A 21,631-nucleotide genomic window follows, 5' to 3' on the forward strand; every position below is an offset into this window, starting at 1 on the left:
AATAAAACAAAAGTTGTAATGAAGAAAACATTTTAGGAGACCATGTTAATGTCTCACAGATGAAATGGTGGGGGCTGAAGATCAGATCCAAAGAGAACTAGCATATATAAGCAAGGTTGTAGAGATGTCCTTTATTGTTATGACAAGAAAGAAAAAGGTAAAGATAGAATCTGAAAGCTATCTCAGCCAAGGAGAGAGAGAGAGACTTGGTGGTAGCCAGGAAACATTCTTGCTTCATGAGTGGCATCCTAGAGGCCAAAGACAGCAGGAGTCATAGGTAATTTCAGGAGACTATTGGCAGTTTGAACAAGCATGGGGATGGAAGAGCCTGCAAGGACAAGAAAAGAGAGACAGAAAGAGGTTATTTGCTTCACATTACTCAATTATTACTCTCACCCCCTTCAACCCTTCTTTAGATTCCTGTTGTACCCTAGCCTTTCCCCCTTTCTTGCTCTGATTATCCTCTACTCTTTTCTGTCCACAGGAACCCAGAAATAACGATACAACAAATATCCAGGAGTACTAACTGTATGTCTAGGGTTAGTCTTACTCAGCTAAGCATCCACATCTATGTTCCTTCTCTCTGATAGGCTTGTCTTAACCACAAAGTACATATTTCATCTTAATCCTGAAGAGGAAGGATTAGCTGAAGGAACAGCCAATGCTGTGAGATGCCATGGTAGGGGGAATTGCAGGGACTTTCTTGTACTTACCCTCTGGTACACTTACAGGCATAGCTGTGATCCAAACCTGGAAAGGGGAGAGGGATGAAGGGGAAGCTATGCTCCTACCTGCATGGTCATGAAGCCAGGCCACTGCCTTCCTTTCCAGAAGCTCCCATTCACATTTCAAGCCCTTGCCATTAGCATGCAGCCAGAGCACAGCCAGCACTGTGGCCCAGGCTGAGAGGTCCCCATCCTGCAAAACAGACAGAAACTTCTGTGATGCTCCAGGCAGGGAAGGAACCTAATCAAGAGGAAACAGAGAGGTTTTCTAGCTGCTTGCTTGTCATTCTCTAATCTTCTGCTACATGGAATTTCCTGGCCCATCCTTACCATACAGACTGACAGAGCCACAAGACTGTGTTCCATCACCACTTAGAAAAGGATTAAAGTTGTAAATCCAATGTAATCATTATCACATTCTATAAAACACTCAGTGCGTGGATGATTAGAATGTACTCAGAGAAGAAATTGTATATTTGATTTCTTTTAAGGTACCAGGCTTATTAATTTTTCTTTGTACTCTCACATACCAAAAAATTAAAAAGACAAAACCAAAGAACTGTCATAGGAAGAATCAACAGCACATTTCAAAGTTAGCCATCTAGTAACGATGGATGCTAGAGTTAGGCCTGCTGTTAGACACTACTCACATTTATAAGACCTAAGTCACAGCACAGAAAATTGCCACTTGTGAGTTTCCATTGGTTTCCACTGACTGTCTCTTGAAGGGAAAATAGAAAATTCCATGACTTTGGTCTCTCTCTCTCTCTCTCTCTCTCTCTCTCTCTCTCTCTCTCTCTCTCTCTCTCTCTCTCTCTCTCTCTCTCTCTCTCTCTTTCTCTCTCTCTCTCTCTCTGACTCTCTCTCCCTCTCTTTCTGACTCTGTGTGTGTGTGTGTGTGTGTGTGTGTGTGTATGTGTGTGTGCGAGTATGTTGGAAGGAAGGTACCTCATTCTTCATGACATTTTAGAATTGTAATCACTTGTCATTTATAGTCTGCATAGTCTCATCACAGGTCACTTTTCCCAGTTCCTTTAATCTGGCTCATAAGAGGGACACTTAAGACAAGGGAGTAAGAATTCAAAAGAATGTTGCTCAGGATCAAATTGAAAAATAACTCTAATTTTTAAAATGTGCCCACTTTGAAATTCTACCATGTCTGCTCTCCCAAGTCCAACTTGTGTTGCCTATAAACTCACTGGAGCATGCTTCTCATCCCAGTGGCCACCCCTCAAAGAAAACTGAGTCCTTTCCTTCTCCTTCCCCTGCCAGAAGTCATCAATCCTGGAGCACTATACATCAGCCTCTGTATCACAAATTTCAAGAGTTCTCCTCAGTGGCCTCCTCTCAAAGCTGTTTCTTCTTGTTTGGATGTGGTGAGGAAGGAGACTTTATCACAGAAGCCTTCTATGGTTCTTGTTCTCAACTGTAAGTCTGCAGTCATCAATACCACTGTAAAAGGATCTCCCTTGCCATTTATGGTCAGCTGGAGCATGGATCATAGATTTCCACATGGATTCTGTTGACAGCAAGGACCACTGACATTTACATGGCCTCTGACTTTAGCAGGTGCCGCAGACTTCAACTTAGTCTATACTGAAGTCTCCACAAACTTCAGTACAGACTGCAGACATCAAGACAGCTTCAGAGTAACATGGGCTACAGACACAAATATGGTCTGGGAGGCAAGCCTGCCCTTGGACATCAGCATGGCTTTAGGCGCCAGCTCAGACTGTGGATATCCACATGGCCTTCTGTGGTAAAATGGGCCATGGATTTCAACAGGGAATTCTGCTGCAACAGAACCATGGATCCCCAACGTGGTCTTAAACCCTTTGAGACAGGAAACAACTTCCTGAACAGAATACTTATCACTCAGGCGCTAAGACTGACAGCTAATAAATGGGACCTCATGAAACTGAAAAAACTTCTGTAAGGCAAGGGACATCTTCAAATGGACAAAACAACAGCCCTGCAGAATGAGAAAAGTTCTTCACCAAGCCCCACATCTGTCATAGGAGGGCTGATTTCCAAAATATATAAAGAACTCAATATATAAAGAAATCAACAAACCAAATCATCTTATTAAAAATGGGTACAGATCTAAACAAAGAATTCTCAACAGAAGAATCTCAAATGACTGAGAAACACTTAAAGAAATGCTCAACTCCCTTTGCCACCAGGGAAATGCAAATCAAAACAACTCTGAGATTCCATCTTATACTGGTCAGACTAGCTGAGATAAAAAAAACACACTCATGATAAAGAGGATGTGGAGCAAGGGGAACACTCCCCCATTGTTGGTGGGGCTATGAACTTGTATAGCCACTTTGGAGGTATTTCTTTCAAAAAATTAGGCAATTAATCTACCTCAAGACCCAGCTCTACAACTCTTGGGCATATACCCAAAGGATGCTACATAGCACAAGGATTGTGTTAGAGCAGCTTTATTCATAATAACCAAAAACTGGAAACAAACTAGATATCCCTCAACAAAAGAATGGATAAAGAAAATGTAGTATATTTACACAACGGAGTATTACTCAGGCTGTTAAAAACAATCACATCAAGAAATTTGCAGGCAAATGGATGGAACTAGAAAAAAAAGCATCCTGAGTGGGTTAACCCAGACCCAGAAAGACAAACATGGTATGTACTCACTCTTAAATAGATATTAGCTATAAAGTAAAAGATAACCATGCTATAAACCAATGACCCACAAAAGCTAAGTAACAAGGAGGGATCAAGGTGGACACTTGGATATCCATGGGAAGAAGAAATAGAATAGATTTCATGGCTGGACTTGCAGCAGGTGGGATGGGAACAGGAGGGACAGGAGGACTCAGGTTGGGGGTGGAGAGAGAGATTACAGGAAGGGAGCAATTGGTGTCAGGTCAAAACCTGGTACAAGGGAAACTCCCAGGAAACTACAAGGGAGACCCCAATCAAGACTCCTAGCAATAGGGGACATGTAGCCTGAACTGGCAAGACTTCCAATAGAGGCATTGGGACATTAACCTAGCCACATAACCTTCAACCTAAAATTTGTTCTGCCTACAATATGTGCTAGGGAAAAGGTCGCACAGAAATCATGGGAGTGGCCAACTAATGACTGCTCCAGCTTGAGACCTATGCCATGAGAGTGAGCCCTCCCCTGACATTGCCTGGAGTACCAGAACTCAGAGTGAGGATAACCCAGAGACCTATGATAAAACCAAACATGACTGGAAAAAAATGCCAGTGTAATGATGCCTAATGATAGCCTGCGATGTCCACAGATTGGTGCCTAGCCCAATTGTCATCAGAGATGCTTCATCCAGTAACTGATGGAAACAGTTGCAGAGACTCATAGACAAACATTAGACAGAGCTTGGGGAAACCTGCTGAAGAGGGGAAGAGAAGATTTGAGGAGACAAAGGGGTCAAACCAACAGAATCAACTAACCTGGAATCATAGGCACTCACAGAGACTGAATCAACAACCACTTTTTGTGCCACTACTAACAGTGGGATTTAGGACCACATTTCTCTTATTGAGTTGCCTTACCCAGCCTTAATATGAGAAGTGCCTAAGTCTTATTGCAACTTGGTATACCATGTTTTATTGTTATCCATGGGAGGCCTAGCATTCTCTGAATAAAAACTGAGGAGGAGTGGATAGAGAAGTCAGAGGGGAAATGGGGGAAGGGATCTGGATGGGAGTAGAGAAGAAAAACTGTGGTCAAGATGTAAAATAGTAATACTAAAAATAAAAATCATTAAAAATTTCAAATTTTGAACTTCTGATAACAATATGTGACATTTATTCTCTTTACTATATGTTTGTACTGAATTGAGTTCATGGCCTTCTGTGTGCTAGAGTTGAGTTCTCTAGGTGATCTACTTCTCTAACTAGTAGCAGATCTTTTTAAATATTAAAACAGACTTATCATTTTGACAAGCAATGTGAATATTTTTACTCGAAATATTTAAGTCAGTTTGTATTTTACAGAATAGATAAAGATATTTATTTAAAAATACATTTTATTTGCATTAACTACATTTCATTGGTTCAATAGCCAGGAATGACTAGAAAATGGGGTAAAAGTAATATAACTATAGATAGGTGAAGTTCATTTAATTTTGTTTCACATTCTGATAACTCAGAATTGTATTTGCTCTTCATTGTTTGGCTATCTGTCTTTTGTCGAAGAGATTTTTTTCAAACAGTATTAGAATATCCAGCAGGTTGTCTTAAAATCCTGAAGAAGGCACCCTCTAGCCAGCCTATTTGAGAACACAAATATAGGAATATTGGGACAGTTTTTGCAGTCTCTTAAGATGGTGCATCCTTGGGCTGAATCTAATTTTGCACTTACTGGTGCAGAGAGAGTTCAGCTTCTTAGTGTTTGATTTCCTCATCTCTACATAACTATATAAATAGAACCTGCCTTAATTAACTGAAATGATGGAAAAATAAGTATATTAATATTAAATGCTTGAAAATCTCTCTGGTACAGTGTGAAGATAAAAATGTTTATTTCGGTAACTATGTCTTTGGGAATATGATTAGCACAGAAGAGCATTTACTTTCCCTTTGTTATCCATGACTCTGACCATGACTTCCTATAGCTAGGCCACTAATTCCATGTTCTTTAGGGTCCATCTGAAGTAGAAATAATTTCATCTTATATATATTACAAGCTTATTTCGCCTTTGCATCACCTATATTTTCATCTCTTAGATATGTCTTGGTTGATTTCAACTCTAATTATGTTCCTGTCACCATGAAGTACACTCTTTTTTTGTTCTACTTTGCATCTCACCTTGGCAGGGTTTGCAACCATGATGTCTTCCAAATTAATTCCCAGGATCTTGGCCAGATCCTCATGTATCTCCCAGGAGCCATTTGCCTTTTGGAGGGAAACCAGCTGCACAAAAACTCTCTCTCCAAGACCTTTGTAGAAGAAAATGAAAGAGAGATGACATGGGGAATTATGGAGTCCCTTGTTTCACAGCCCACCTGAGACAGTCTCCTGAAATAGGAGGCTGTAGTGAGGGTTCTGCAGGATCTCCACTGATTTTCTAATCTGTGATGGGTGACCAATTGCTCTGGGTTCTGAACCCAACAGTAGCAGAGTCTGTTGTGGTCAAGCCCTGATGACAGTTGGACTGTGTAGACAGAGCTTGACAAGGGGACTCAAAGAACTAAAGGCCACTCAATTACAGTAGGTTAGGAGGTATGAAGTGCTGTATTGTAGATTGGTGAAGCTAGACACACTAATACAAAGTGATGTCAAACCTCACCTTCTGCCTGCTGCCTCAAGTAAGTCACCCCATAGGTAGTGAAAGGTCTAAGATAAAGAGCATGAAAGGTTATTTTATGGCTACCATATGTCAGACACACATTCTAAGGTACATTTCACCTTTGTGATTGTTTTCCGAGTTTGGTTTCTTGGTGGAAGAATGTGACTTTTTCATCTTTCTGATGGATGCTACATTTCCCCTTGAAGATTCGAATTCAAAAAATTCAACATCTGTGATGAACAAACATTGTTGAGAGAACTTTTACTAGAAGGAAACCCCCTTAGACTGTAGAGTATGTCTTCATAGACCTCTAATGATGCTCACCATCTTGTGAGGGGAAGCTTGGCTTGTGACCTGCAAAACATAAATGTACGATGGATACTGAAGCATCCTTCACGCACTGCAACCAGCAAAGATTAACAATTGTGAGGATTGAAGACATCAACTCTCACACCCATATCAGCTTCCCTCACTAACCACACTGTGCCATTATCCAGTGTGGGCCCCTTGAATGCAGACACTCACCCTCTGAACCCCCTTTCTACTTTCTATTGAGACTTCTAGAACCCCTGACATGGGTTGAGAAAGCACAGATGCCTCTCATCTTCAACACACAAGATTCTTCCAGATATGCCTTAATTAAAAAGATCTTTTTCTGTCTCACGAAGCTATTTTACATCTGTCTCATTCAAAAGAAACTCAACTGCACCCTAAGCATCCAGGTTCAGAAGGTTAGGTTAGCAATTGTCTAAGCCCAAGAATATTACCTTCTCTCTCACCTGGGTTATTTTCCATATGTCCTAACTACTATCAACTGTCAACTACTTAAGTCACCTCCTAATAGTACCCAAAGTGCCCAAAAGCCACATCACAGGCTCACAGTGCACTCCAAGCTCTTCCACAAATTTGAGAATTTGAGAGTTTTCACCATCCATATAAAGAAACCATGTAACATCTTAATGCAAAGGTCTTACCTTCTTCAGATCCAGTGACTATGGCTCTAACACATCTCCCCCATGCCCTCAAGTCATTAGTATCATCAAAAAGATTGTTTGATTTGGCACAAATCTCTTACCTTTAAAAATACAATACCCATATTTCTAATGTTTTAACTTTTTAGTTCTAGTGTTTTAGTTTCTTAAAAAAATGGCCTTTGCACAGAAATCACTGGGGCTTTGGGTAGTAGATCAGTGTTCACCATGGCTTATGAATGAGCTTTGGGAGCCCATTCCAAATAGAGCGATGCTCTCTCAGCCTGGACACATGGGGAAGGGCCTAGGTACTGCCCAGGATGAAATGACAGACTTTAGAGATCCCCCCTCCAAGGAGGGTCTCACCCTCCCTGGGGAATGATGTGGGGATTGGGTAGGGGGCTGAGGGCCTGGTGGAGGGTCAAGGGAGGATGGGTGGTAGAGGGAGCTGGGACTGGCATGTGAAGCATTCACATTTCTAATTTAAATAAAAACATATATTGAGAAAAAATGGCCTTTGACATGACTTGTAACTTCTAAGTCTCCAAATCTTCTATTTCATTCAACGCAAATTTCAGTCAAACAAATTAACACCCTTATCAGTACCTTCAATACCATAGCAATAATTTCTAACCATCAACATGGCAATATAATCAATTTATCACTACATCCACTTCATTCTTAAGTTAATGTTCCTGACCCATGACACAAATGATTCATAAAACTCAGGACTCTAATGGGTACTTACTGAAAAAAGGCACCAAATGCAACTGAACCCTCAGCCATCCCACAAAAATGATGCTGTTTTTATTTTCATTTTCCAAAATTCCTCTATGAATCTTTCAGCTATCCATCATTTCCTTAAATACAACTTTTTACCACAAACATTATCAGATGCATTCTAGTCATTTGTTACCTATGCAGCCATTGACTAGTCATCAAGAACAGAAGTCAGATTCAAATTAAGCGCTTTAATTATTCAGTGTTTATGGATGCTTCTGCATTGTAATATGCCCTGGTGTTCTTTTGTACTTCTGTAATAAATCTCTCTCCCAGTTGGACACAATCTACTTCTCTATACTGTTTAAGGCAAGCCATAAATCCCAGGTGTGGAAAGAAGAGAAAAATTAAGAATTGAAATTTACAAAATTCTGAAACTTCTCATTGTTTAAATGATATGTTTGGATATCTGAGACTCATTATACATAAATTTGAATTGGGATAAAACTTACGAGTTTTAATTTTATATGCACAAAGTGATGTAACTGGCCTTGGAACCTCCCTACGAGACAATTGCCCCTGTACTGGCTGGTTGAGCTCCTTGTTTATGGCAATGAAAGCTGTGAAGGAGCTGAGGACTCCAGACTGAATGCTGATGTTCACCACATCTTCTTTTGCTCTTTTTGAAGTCTCATGGGAACCCAAGTCCTTAGTCTGAATCAACGACTTTGCAGCCAACCGATGAATGGTGAAGCTAAAAGAAAATACTGCAAAAATTAAAGAAAATTAACTGCAAAACAAGTACCCAAGACTCTTAATAGTTAGTGATTACAGAAATAAGGGAATGCAGAGAAAAGGGCTTCAAATGAGGTAATGAGAAAGAGAAGAGCTTAGAGGATTAGAGGACATAGTTGAGGTCAATAACAGGAATGACTGAACCATCCATATGGCAGAGGAAGAGATGTAAAGGAGATGGGGAGGGAGATGTGGGGAAGAGTGGAGATGGAGAAGCAAAGCTGAATTCTTACCTGGCATTTGTCTTGGGTTGTAGGGAAAATGTCACCCTGTTTTCAAGACTCCTACCTTGGAGAGTATACTTGAGGCACACTTCTCCTGAGCTCTCCACTTGCTACAAATAAGATGGGAGCATGAGTGACAAATAGACTCACAACCAAATAAATGGTGAGCGCTGGGGAAGCTCCTCAGCTCAGTGAATTGTCACACTAAGAATCAGGTAGCACGACATAAAGGAGAGGATAGGAGGCTGCCCGCCTGGCAAGTGACATACCTTGCTGAAATCCCAAGGAAACGTCAGTTATAAAACTGTTCATATGGTGTCTTACTGAGTAAAGGAATGAACAATAATTGGTACTTACAGGCATAGTCCCAGTGAGCTGGGCATAGATGATTAATCTCTGACCCCTAAAGATGACAGTCTGCTCTGGAGAAAGCATGCTAGCTGACAAACCAGGAGGCAAATCCCAACTCAGAGAGATGTCATCTGCTGAACAGTTTAGAGCAAACTTCAGAGACCCAAGAGCCTTTTGGAAGACAGAAGAGCCAGAGTTATACATAAGAAATATAATGACAGCTATTCATTCAGCACTTAACAGGACCAAGGATGTAATGCATGTCATGCCTAACAACTATTGCTAAGTGAGAAATGCAAATGTGTGTTTACACTTCAGAGATATAAAAATATAGACTTGAATGAGGGAAATATTTAAGAAAAGAGACCTCTGCAGAAGTGAATTAGAAAAGAAATGGTAACAACATGGAAAAATAAGTTTAAAAATATAATCTGAAAATGTTGTGCATTTTGTATAATAAAAGAATATGAACTTATCATGACTTTGAGTCTAACACACACACACACGCACACACAACTTTTCTTTTGTATCTTTTGCATGGAGGATAGATTTCTATCAGATCTATTGAGAGTAGAGACTACAATCTCAAGACACAGCAGCCAAAGTGTTCAACTTCTTTCTCTCAGATATTCGAAATAAAAATCACTGACTATTTAACTATCTCCTTTCTGGATTAGATTGGAATGATTCTTAATAAGGTCTGAAGTAGACTCATTTCAATAAGTATATGGCTCATGAAAGTGTGTCCTTTGAAGCAGGATTCCTATTGTCCCTCATAGTCACTGTGGACTTGCAACTCTGGTCCCTTGGCCAGATCTTACCTTAGTCTGCATCCTGTTCTTGCCTGTGATAAACTCTGCAGTGCCCCCGGATACCCGAGCGATGCCTTTGATTAAACTGGTGGAGGCTCCTTCTCCAATACCAAATGAGAAACATCTGCAACAGCGAAATGATCAAGGTTAGAGATGGGCTCTCCATAGCAGAATTATCTGTTCCCATGGGCTGCTCAAAAACTCATGAATGAGTTTGTATCTTTTTTAGCAATGCTATAATTTAGAAATCATACTTTATCTATGTAGGAGATAATAAATGCTTAAGTAAGTAATGCAATTTAATGCCGTGGTTGTCTATGGAGAAAGGTCCTGTTTAATTTTGCTGATGAAGATCTAGGACATAGGGAATTTGCAAATTATTTTCCCACTGCAGTGCAGAGGAGCAACAGCTACCTAACAGCATTTTATCTCTGAAATCCCTCTAATAACCTATGAAAATATAACACATCTTTGCTTTTACATTTACTATCCTTGGGCTTTTTGGTAATGTGAGTCATCAGCATCAAATCCTATGTCATTGGGTCATAGAATTCATGTTTTCCATATGTAAGCATGAGGACCAAAGTTTATATTGTTGTTTAATCCCTCTCACTAACCTATAAGGTAGTCACTATCAGTTTTAGCATTTTCAAGTTGATTGATAAAACAGAAAGATTAGTGGAGTTTCCAAATATGTCATGCAGAATATCTAGAGGTGAAATACATGACTCTTAAGATATTCTGATATTGAAGAACTCAAATACAAGGATCAATACAAAACACCATGAGTTCTATTCATAGAAATACTAGACCAGGTTATTCAAGCCAGAGAGACCTAGAGGCCTACAAACAGTAACTTCAATAATTTGTGTAAAAGCAGAAAACTACCAAGCAAATGGGCTCCAATGACTGCAGAGATAATGTGAACCTAGGAACTAAGACCTGGAAATGGAGAGAAGAGAAATGAGTCTGGATATGCTGTTCACATACCATTTGAAGCATGTGGCATGTGTGGATGGCTGCCCACCTAAGCAGTTTCTGAGTACCAAGAAATTGTGGAGTTTTGAGGTTTGTCAGTGGTAGATATCCATACAAATACTTGAGAAAGCATTTCATGGTCTTTTCTTCCTTCCTTTACCTCTTTCTGCTTTATCAATGTGTATTCTGAGATTCTTGCAATATTTTCTGATGTAGTTAGCTACTTAATTTGTTTCAACCTTTAAGACACTAATACTAGACAATTTAGGAAAAACAGAATGAAGAGTTGTTTTTTGGAAGTACTTAAGCCTTGAAGAACTGATTTTAGAAAACAGAGATTGTTCTCTGTAACTTGAGAGTTATTTTTCTAGAGGAGCATTGTAGCCTTTGCATGACTTTAGTCACAAGACATTCCTGGCAAGCCTGGAAGTCTTGCAACATTGAATAATGCAAACAGTGCACAAAACAGACTAAAATTGCAAGGATGACTTGTTCCTTCAAGTAATATGTAGATTAGGTCTGAGTTTGGTATGAGGAACATCAGAGACTGTTCCTTCCTCCCTGCTGCCTCAGAGCCTGATTACATCCTGGAGTGGTTCTTTCTTCAATCATTCCAAGTTACTCAGTTTACCAATACTATGGGTTACTAAACAAAAACCCAGTGTCAGTAATGGGATAACTGCTTATGATGTGTTGGTCAACGGGGCTCAGAAAACAACATAGTGCCTTGTTATTGCTCATGGTTGCCTACCAACAAGATATGTTATGACCCTAATGCAGAAGCCACCACAAACCTTGGTTATACGACATAGAGAAATCAAGAGATGCTATAAAGTCTGCGTGGAGAAAAAAGGCATCAATGATCTTAACCAGCTATGAGTCCTAAAAACTGTAATACCATCTTCCAGGCACAATATATTCACTGATACAATGGTTATATGACTATTACAGGAATAACAACCTATTGATAGATTCTGAGAAAATGGGAGTCATGGCCTTCAGTTGTATACCCACTGGGAATCACACCAAGATCCAACAGGGAGCCCCAGTGGAATAATCTTTAAGATGGCCTTGATTGCACAAAATAGGTCACAATATAAAACAAAAAGTGAGAAGCTTGTGAAAGGAACAGAGAAAGGAAGACTGAAGGAGATGGGAAGGAGATAGTAAAGGGCAAAAGGAGGGAGTAAGCAGAATCCATTACATACATACATACATACATACATACATACGTACATACATACATACATATAAATTTGTCAAAGAACCAGTACATATAGAGAGCAAAATCCCTTGAATGAAAAATGTAAACAACCTGCATAGCTTGAATAGAAAAATGCTCTAACAGAGCACACACACAAAGTAGTAATCTCAAAAAGAAACTTCAGAGATTACAAATTGAAGTGACAATTATTCAAATCATGTGACTATAATCCCACCACTCTAGAGGCAGAGGCAGTCAAACCTGCAACCATGAACACCAGCCTGGTCTAATAAAGGAGTTCCAGACCAGTCAGTACTTCATAGGGGAGCTTATCTTAAGAAACAAAGCAAAGGTAACAATTCTAATAGTGAAAATGTAAACTACAGTATAAGAAAATAGTCATCAAGATATTCATATTCAAAACATAAAATCAAATACACATCAGTAAAAAAATCTGCTAGATAAAAGAATATCCGTGGTAAAGAGACTTGAAGGACTACCAAACAAGGCCATTCTAATGGCAATTAAATGATAAAGTGTGTATCAATAAAGATACAAAGAAAATAAAAATTAAGAACATGAGACTCTAATGATGCACCTATGCTCAAAACTGACAAAGGCTGAAGAACAGAAATGATTGATTTGGTTAAAAAATGAGGCAACTGGAAACTATTTATAAAGTTGATCTGAGTTAAATTAACAAACCTTGTGAAACTGCCATTCCACAGATATTGGACAACACTATCTACTTAAAGAATTCTCCCTTTGGATAAGTTCATGTGCCTGAGCTTTGCTTTCTGTAGAGCTGAGTTCAAGGACTTTATGTAAATGCTAACAATTAAGATACTAAAGCCCTTTGTAAATACATTGCAACATTTGCATTTCAGATAGATATAGATAGATAGATAGATAGATAGATAGATAGATAGATGATTGATAGATGATAGATAGATATTAATTAAATCTACAATTGATTGCTTGTGATATATAATATAGTCACTTCAAAGTCCAAAGAAAGATCATCATTATGAGCATGAATATAAACTAAAACAATCTACTTCATGGGAAAACATACAGTAAAGCAACTTGACCATAGCTACATGCATAGTAGGTCTACATATTAGCAAGATGGTGAGATAAAGCTTAAACATGATGGACACAGTATGACACCAATGCAAAAGAAATTCTCATAATCTATAAGAATTACACTTGAGCCAGGTTTAAACTAGTGAATGGTGGAATGAAAGTGAGAGAACTGTCTAGCTCTAGACCTGTGTTGAATGTTCAGAGCACACACTGTGGCAGCTTATCTGCCCAGATAGCAATGATTTGAGTAACTTTCTGTCTTAAATTGTCAACACCTCTAAAATGAAAAGATAAGTCAATATGTTCTTCAGAGCATCAGTAAAATAAGGAATAAGTTTGTGGTATCAAAGTTAAGTAGAAAACTATGTCTAAATTTTACAGAAAATAAGTGGTTGGCTAATTAACTGAAAAATCTTTAAGTCACTGGTCCCTATGGAAGCATGGACACCCTTGATATCAAGTGGAAAAGTCATATGCAGTGCTATTTGGGGTCCACTCAGCACAATAGAAACCATAATACCTCATACCTGTGCTTCTTGCTGTTTAACCGAACTTCATTAATGACTGTAAAGGTGTCATTAACCTCTCCATCTGTGAAGACAAAGAGCTGGAAAGGAAAGAATGCATTCATTGAGCCTCTGTTGAGTTCATTCAAAGACAACAGCATTGGTCCTTGTGGACTACAATTGTTCGTAGGTTCTCATATGGGTCGGGACCCTTGTGCTCCATTTTTACTTGTTCCATGGTGGCAAAGAGACTCTTCAGACCCCTGGGAAGTTTCACACCTTTCCCATGCTGCTTTCATATGAAATTTTTGTGGTATCACAAAAACGGACTAACTGCCTCCCCCATGGAATAGAGGAAGACCACTGCCTCTGGACATTTTACTCTTCACTGAGCGGTAGGTACCTCAGCTTTCTACGTAGTTTACACAATTCTATAAGGAAGAACAGGGGATTGTTTTACTAGAGAATTTCACTCTTCATCCCTGTTAACTTGATTTGAATGCTCACTTGCAAAGGATGACCAGGAATGGATTGTGCCTTGTAAATCTTCCTCAGTGGTTTCAAGATTTCAGTGCCCCCTAGGTTTGCTTCCAGATCCTTCACTCTTTTCACTGCCTCATCCATTGTTTCCTGGGTGTACTTCACACTCTCCCTTGGGGAAACAATTACATCTAGTCACATGACAGTAGCACACACTGTCACTCTGATAATCCTATCACAAAATTTTTTCCCAACACTCCCAATGATCATGTCAACTTTGCAATAACCATTTTACCAGCAAGGACCTCCTTTAAAGTACATTCTCTCACAATTCATGGTCTTCCCAGAAACTTACGGAAAGAATTTTTCATAGGAAGATCCAAATCCATAGATGTTGAAATAACAACCCATAGGCAAACTCTTCAGCAACAGCAGCAGAGTTTCCTGAGGGTAAAACAACCATGAGACAGAATGAAAGAGGTTTCTACCAAACATAGAGACCTTAGTCTGGTTCCTAAGAATAAGGAAAGTCACCATCTTATGCCACCTTGTATTTCAAGGCTAAGATCAGAGAGGCCATGCTTTATAGATTTACAGGTCAGATAGAGAACAGACCTGCAGCTATAAATGGGCCATATCTGTGCATTTCCCAATCATCCTCACATTGCACTGCTGAACACTGAAGAATCTGGCTTTACCTTGGCAGCCTCTATACGTAGCTGAGAATTCTTCTGGTTATTCATGGGGGAGTCCATACTTCCAGAGCGGTCCATGAGAAAAACAAATTCTCCACAAGCCTTTGAGGCCTTCACTTCTGGGATATCTGGATAGAAGTTCACCATTGCAGAAGGAGCTCCCATCAAACTATCTGTACAGAAAGGGGAAGAGCTCTGTAAGGTACAAGGAAACCTGGTGTCCTGGAGTTCTCAAGACCCAATTATCATTTCAAAAGAAAAATGAATTGCTCAAATACACAACCTCTTGTTTTCCCTTTTTGTTTTGTGTGCACAGGAGTAAAATGTGAGTTGTAGGCATAAAAGAGAAAGAAGCAAAAAAGAGGAGAGAGAAAAAAACAGGGTAGGAGATAACAGACAATAACACAGGAGTGTCGTGTTCACTTTGGCAGCATATATACATCAGTGTCAGTGTGTGTAAATTCTAGGCATCTAAACAATTGAACATGAGATAAAGACACAACTAAGATTACTAACAGAAAAATCTCTCCAAATATTGTTAATGGGAAAATGATCACATGGGTCATTGATTACATCTTCAATTGGAACATCAGCGGAAAATGATGCTCAGATGGATAATGCTTAAAATGACATATTTCAAGTGCAGGCCACTCCAGAACATTGCCTTAGAAAACTGGGTGAAAATATTATAAATATGAACCAGATCACAATCTTTAGATATACAGCTTATGTAATAGTAGCATCGTTTTTAATGTATGAGGTAGATTTCTTCCACCCTGAGAGACAGATGGTTATCATGACATTAGCACTCTTCAGAGAAGCCAGAAGACGATGAGATTGGTGGGAATGTACATCCACACAGTTTAGAACAAGGCCCTGTAGGTAATGTTCAGTACTCCATGTATGGGGTCTACTATTTCTTTCAAACCAATTCAAGTGATTTCACTTTCATAAATCAGAGCTTCCTTGTTCATAAATGAGTACCTCTACTTCTTAGCCTCAGTTTCCCCTCCTCACTTATCAAGGTAGTAATTCCTATGATAAGGTTTTTGTAAGGTTAGGTGATCCAATATTCTTATGGAATTCAGGGTAGGGCTTAACTCACACTGAGCTGTTGATTATAATTTTATACATTTTTCTTTAAATGTTCTAAGATTAACATATCGTTTAGTTCATGCATTTCAGTGCATCATGATCATATTAAAGGATTTCAGTGAGCCAAGCTGCCTCTTCAGCTCCCCTTGTGCTTCTGAAGGATATTGAACAGGAAGTCATCTGGCAAAATATGTGTCCTAGGAAGCAGGAACTATGAATCACAGATGGAAGGAATTACCAAGACTGAGGTATGACCAACTGTGTCTCCTGACAGCCTGCAAATCTGATCACAGAAAGATAAGGAAATTGAGACCAAGGAGATGTCACAGAAAGGGAGAAGCTGAGACCCCTGCTATACTGAGATCCAGCATGATGAAATTCTATATCATAGGTTAAAATATTCCTGACTGAAGACCAAGTCTGAGTTTGAATAGTTCATGACACCCAAAAAGAAATTCAAGAAATCAACCACAAATACAGAACATAGAGAAACAGGGAGATGAGGAAGTTACCAGAAACCTGGGGAAGCTGGGATTTCCCTTAGTGACCTCAGAGGGGAGTTGCTAGACAGTGAGGAGAGAAGAAAAAGCCCCTACGTGGGGCTCAGTATGAAGTCACCTTTGTCAAATATTGATAATGTTATATTGTAGGGAGTTAGGTATGGAAGCCCAGTTTCATGGTAAAGTCCTCATAGTGCTTACAGTTCCAGCAGCAAAGCCCAAGCCCAGATGTCACACTGTGAATATGATTGGCCCAGAAGGAGCTTCCTTATATACAACCTGGAAATGAATAGTTATAGTGCCGTTCTTGGGTTGGGTGATGATCCCTGCAACCAAATGCAGAATGGACCAGAAAAGCCAACTAAAGCAAAACACTCATATGAGCTGTGCAGCTTTAAAAAAGTTAAGTGTACATATAAGGAAATGTTTTAAATGACAATCACTAGATGAGGATAAGAAACACAACTCAACGGAAAGCAAGGTATAGTTTAAGAAAAAGTCAAGTGGGCTACAAACAAAGTGTGTGCTGGATTCTTGTGATTGTTTCAAAGATCAATTTCTACAGGACACAGAAAACCTAAAACTAATTCTGTATTAAACTTTGCCACTATTATTCATAAGACAATAAAGTAAGAACTGGCAGCAAGGTTTCATCCAGTTGAGATGAATTAACCAATAAAACATATTTTCTTAAAGTGAAATTATTATTCATGTAGAAAAATACTATTTGCATATTGTCTAGATTAAAATACAGTTGTTTTCCTAATGCAAGTACTATTTTATAGTGCTATTAGGAATTATAACTACTTATCCTTTCCCATTATTTGGAGACTGTCTATGAAATCTCCAATTTGTTAATGTACTTATTATAATAATGACATCATAACTCACCATGTAACTGATGACATAAATAATGGCTGCATTACATTTTTTCATCATTTACTAGTATTGGATATCAGTATAGTAGCAGTCAATATCATCTGCATATTACTTAGACATTTAGATTTACTTAAGAAGAAATGTTATAAGTATTAGAATTGTAAAAATGAAAATTTACTATTTGCAGCCCAAATACTTTCAGAACAGTTGAAACAAACTGATTTGTTTCAACACATCTGAAAGTGTAAACTCACCACACCATGTAAAGGATGAGATTTTATCAGATTTGGACATCACTGATGCTATGAAAGGAGAAGTAGTCACTGGATTACATTTATTTGCTATTTTTGTAAGACCAATCACATGTTAATAACAGGCTGCATATTTTCTTATGAATTATTTGGTCATACTTTCCCTCTAATTATCTACCAATCTATATAAATTAGCCTATAGGACATAATCATCAGTTTATCTATTAAGCCTTGCCATTCTTCCATGTGGAAGTAAAAAGTCAATGGTTATACACTGATCCTGGATAGAGAATTGAAAATCAGGGTGGGTTGGGAGTTACATCTTAAAAAGGGACCATAGTGGGAGATAAGAAGTACCTGGCTTCATGTCCTGCATCCCCATCTCCACAGCTACACTGGGGCTGTGCACTTCACTGTAGTAAATCAGGAGTTCCACATCTCGGTCAAACTTGTTTCCTTCAGCCAAGGAAACCTGAAGAGGAGACCAGCAGAGTAGCCAGGTTAGAACTGCCACTGATTGCTCCTGAGATAAGGTCAGAGTTCAGGGTCACAGGCTTCTTCCATCAAGCCACAATCAGAAGTACAGAAAAGATTGTCTGAACAAAGGGGTCTACACTTTACCCAAAGAAGAGGAGGTAAATTGTGTTCCTCTCCAAGAATGGACAGAAAAAGCAAGCGAGACATGGGAAGGTTCAATGAGAACCATGTCAATGATGAAGACAGAGGGAACTGACAATAGTGTTGTCTTACTATTCACCTGAGCAGAAGTCTTGTCATTAGCAAGGTACTGGATAGGACTCAAGGAGCAGTTGGATTGGACCCTCTCAATGCCATGCTGGGAAGTGATGGTGGCAACCATGTTGAGTGTGTAGGGCAGGTCCTCCAAAGGTACTATGGGAGCCTTTATATTCAAATAACTGTTCTCTGACTGTGCTATTAAAATGTAAATTAATTATGTTTTCCATGACAACAATATCCAGCACAAACAAAATTTGGTGTATGTCCCCAGCCATCCTGCCACCGGTTTTCAGAGGTAGAAATTACTTACCAGAGAGCTGATATCTTGGATTCAAGATTGCTGGGAGCACATAGCGCAGGGCACCATCTGTTTCCAGAGGCAGTTCCTGAACATACCTCAGGGTGACTCCCACTTTAGCCCCAGGTGGGAGGTTCCCAATATTGCAAGAAAAGACATCCCTGGAGTAGTCATTCTCTTCCAATAAGTAAGCTTGGTGGCCCTGGGAGAGGGCATCTTCATAGTTGTTATGGGCCTAGATCAAGGGCATGAAGGGTTAAAATGAAATCACATGAAGTCAAGAAAATACAGACTGTTTAGAGGGTGTGTCATAGATCCTATGAACTTCACAATTATTCTGGTAGCTTTTACTTGATTCCTTCTGCCTTATTGATCTTAGGAAATTGTAAGTAGAAGTGAATGAAAGAAGGAGCAGTCAACATCAGCACTCATGAATTGTTAATAAAGATAAAAGTAGAATGCAGTTTAAAGTGAAAAGAGATAATGTACTCTTCATCCAGACCTGTGTCTTCTCCTGCAATTCTGCCACAATTTTTTTCCCATCCACCAAGGCTTCAAAGCTGTAGACAGCAGAGTCTTCATCCATGGGGAACACAAAGATTGCCTCTATTGGAACTTCTTCCTCATTCTCATAATTTAAGGTTGCAGACACACCAGCCACAAAGTCATCAATGGTCAAGGTTATTGAGATGCTCTTCAGTGGCACTGGGGAAAATACCAGTGTTTAGACAATCAACAGTCATTAGAAGAAGTGGCATCATAGATGAGGGGTTACTAAGAGTAGTAAGTCAGGCTTACCTGGCTCCTCGTCACCAGTGATTAGACCACAGTGATACTTCATGGTGACTGTACATTTCTGTGGAAATGACACATCATTAACAGGTTCATGATAGGGTTACACCATAAATGCCAGCCGCTAATGTGCTTCTCTCTTGCAGATCGCACGGCAATGCAGAGAGTTAATAATTGACTGTGATCTGCTTAGCTTTAAAAGACCACCTATATCATCTGCCCCACAACACGTATCACTTTGCTATAAATGCTTAGAGATCAGAGAAGTGACTGGAAATCTCTAAGAGCAAGAGGTCATGGAGAAATACTGTAAGTCATTGTCTTCTGTCCATGACAGGGTCATTGTGGTTATGAACTCAAAGCAGGTGATATCTAAAGGACCTAAAATGGTTCAACTGGCATAACACATCATGCTTGTTCAGTTCCCCAAGGATGAGTCCCCTAGAAGCTAGGCCTTCTCTTTCAAACCTACTGGCAAGAAAACCCTCTTGAAAGAACATCTTTTGTTCCCTGAGCATCAGGGATGCTGATGGCTTTGGAGGGCTGTTGCTAGGTCCTTCAGGCTGATCCTAATGACCATGTAAAACTCTCAGACTGGGTTATTGCTCAGTGTAAAAGAACTCGTCAGCTTTTACAAAATCCTGAATTCCGTATATAAGCCCTAGGTTAGGCTGAAGGCTGAGGTCTGCAGACACCTCCATCTGATATCTCTCTCTGGGAACCATCCCTCTGATACCAGTGGTGTTTCCTATAGATGTCCTATACAGTTCAGAAATACAAATCTACCAAAAATGGGCTGTTTCCTACACCTGTTGTTTTGAGCTATTGGAAAAGTCTGACAGCATTAGAATGACTCAGATCCAGGCAGCAGCCCCAGACATAGCAGCTAAGCAAAGAGGAGGATGACAAGCACTGGGAAGGGCTTTCCCTGGGGGCAGGTAGAGGAGCCTGGAGCAGGAGTTAAATTTCTACTCACAGCTGCAGGAAGCTTAGAGCAGGAGACTCACCCAGCAGCAGCTCAGCTGTATGTGGCAGTGGAGATTACACGCTGGCAGTGACCACTGCAGGAGGCTGAGAGGAGAACTAGGACAAGGCTCCTCCACAATGAAACACGGATTTCCTGATCCCAACCTCAGAACACATTTATCTCAATGAGGGTTTCACTCTCTCCTGACCCTTCTGTGGCAAGTATTCCTTCTGTCTCACAGGGTGGGAAGCTCTCAAAGGCCCTTGAGGTAGGGACTGGCTCCTGAGGTGACCAAAGTTACAGCCCAGAACCACCCTGATGCTGCTAAATAACACTTTTCCCCAGGTTAGGGAGCTGCCTGTGTGGTGGTCCTGAACATGTGTAACAGTCAACTCAAGGGCAGGCAGGAAGCAGGGTGAGTCAGCTGTTCACACCCTGGTGGCTACTGCTCCAGGGAGAGGGAGAACCTGTGCTTCCAGTCCAGAAAAGCGATTGCAGTGTGGAATGAAGAAAATTAGTTACTTAATCTGTAAACTCTCTAAGACCTTCATTGCCAGATGTTTAGCACTGCAATGGATCGGGGTGTGTGGAGAATGAAAGCTCCATTTCCTTAGGACAAATTTACCTAAAACTGAGAAGAAAAACAAAACAACAAAAGCTTACTTTGTGAGATAATGGAAGAGTGAGAAGAAGGGGGCTGGAGGGAGGAGAGAGAGATAGATAGATAGATAGATAGATAGATAGATAGATAGATAGATAGAGAGAGAGAGAGAGAGAGAGAGAGAGAGAGAGAAGACCTGAAATTAAGATTATTTATGTGCTGTCTGTCACCCTACAGAAATCTTATACATCAGTCACACAGCAGGGTGAGTTCCCACTGCTATCAACCCCATATTCCTGGGATTCCAGCAAAAAGGCACCTAACAGTTTTTTGTGGTGTTGGCTAGCATAAGAGGCTCTTACCTTTTAGATGCAGCAGCTAGGATTTTCCCCAGAGATCAACTTCCTCGAGTCCCCTTTGCTTATAGCAGCTGTAAAAGAAAGTGAAGGCAGTTATAGTCAAACTTTCAGGAAGACCCGCCCCCTTCTAGGGATCAGCTATCAAATTACAATTGTATGAGGAAGGGATAGGCTGAAAATACTCAATGAATTATTGAATTTCTACTTCTGTCTTGATGGAAGAATGAAAGTTTTATTTAATATTTCCCCCTGCATGGTCTACCCAGAGAAATAATTCAAGATATTCAAAGGTGGGGGGATTGGTTTTTCAAGGTCGAAT

At 39.8% G+C, this 21,631-nt stretch overlaps 1 protein-coding gene across 1 annotated transcript; it reads right to left on the bottom strand.

Moving 5' to 3' along the window:
* Positions 1 to 116: 116 nt before the first annotated feature.
* LOC101823893 (von Willebrand factor A domain-containing protein 5A-like) lies at positions 117 to 21,401 on the bottom strand. Its single transcript, XM_040730203.1, has 19 exons — positions 21,316 to 21,401; positions 19,392 to 19,449; positions 19,096 to 19,298; positions 18,606 to 18,828; positions 18,315 to 18,490; positions 17,915 to 18,029; positions 14,836 to 15,005; positions 14,493 to 14,581; positions 14,165 to 14,309; positions 13,679 to 13,758; positions 9,893 to 10,007; positions 9,078 to 9,242; positions 8,730 to 8,830; positions 8,214 to 8,455; positions 6,335 to 6,364; positions 6,130 to 6,240; positions 5,530 to 5,660; positions 792 to 918; positions 117 to 328 (listed from the first exon to the last, which is right to left on the bottom strand). The coding sequence occupies exons 2-19, from the start codon at positions 19,432 to 19,434 to the stop codon at positions 249 to 251; spliced, it is 2,346 nt and encodes a 781-aa protein (XP_040586137.1). The 5' UTR covers positions 19,435 to 19,449; positions 21,316 to 21,401; the 3' UTR covers positions 117 to 248.
* Positions 21,402 to 21,631: the final 230 nt, after the last annotated feature.

The sequence above is a fragment of the Mesocricetus auratus genome, unplaced genomic scaffold, assembly GCF_017639785.1.
Source record: "Mesocricetus auratus isolate SY011 unplaced genomic scaffold, BCM_Maur_2.0 Super-Scaffold_100022, whole genome shotgun sequence".
Taxonomy (NCBI): domain Eukaryota; kingdom Metazoa; phylum Chordata; class Mammalia; order Rodentia; family Cricetidae; genus Mesocricetus; species Mesocricetus auratus.

What these genes read in the sequence shown, in the direction of transcription:
- LOC101823893 (XM_040730203.1), bottom strand. Translation starts at nt 19,434, where the DNA reads ATGAAGTATCACTGTGGTCTAATCACTGGTGACGAGGAGCCAG. An exon ending in TCCTATGAAAAATTCTTTCC is followed by an intron (nt 14,310 to 14,492) that starts GTAAGTTTCTGG and finishes TGTTTCCCCAAG; the next exon opens with GGAGAGTGTGAAGTACACCC. An exon ending in AAGCTTCCCCTCACAAGATG is followed by an intron (nt 6,241 to 6,334) that starts GTGAGCATCATT and finishes TGTTCATCACAG; the next exon opens with ATGTTGAATTTTTTGAATTC.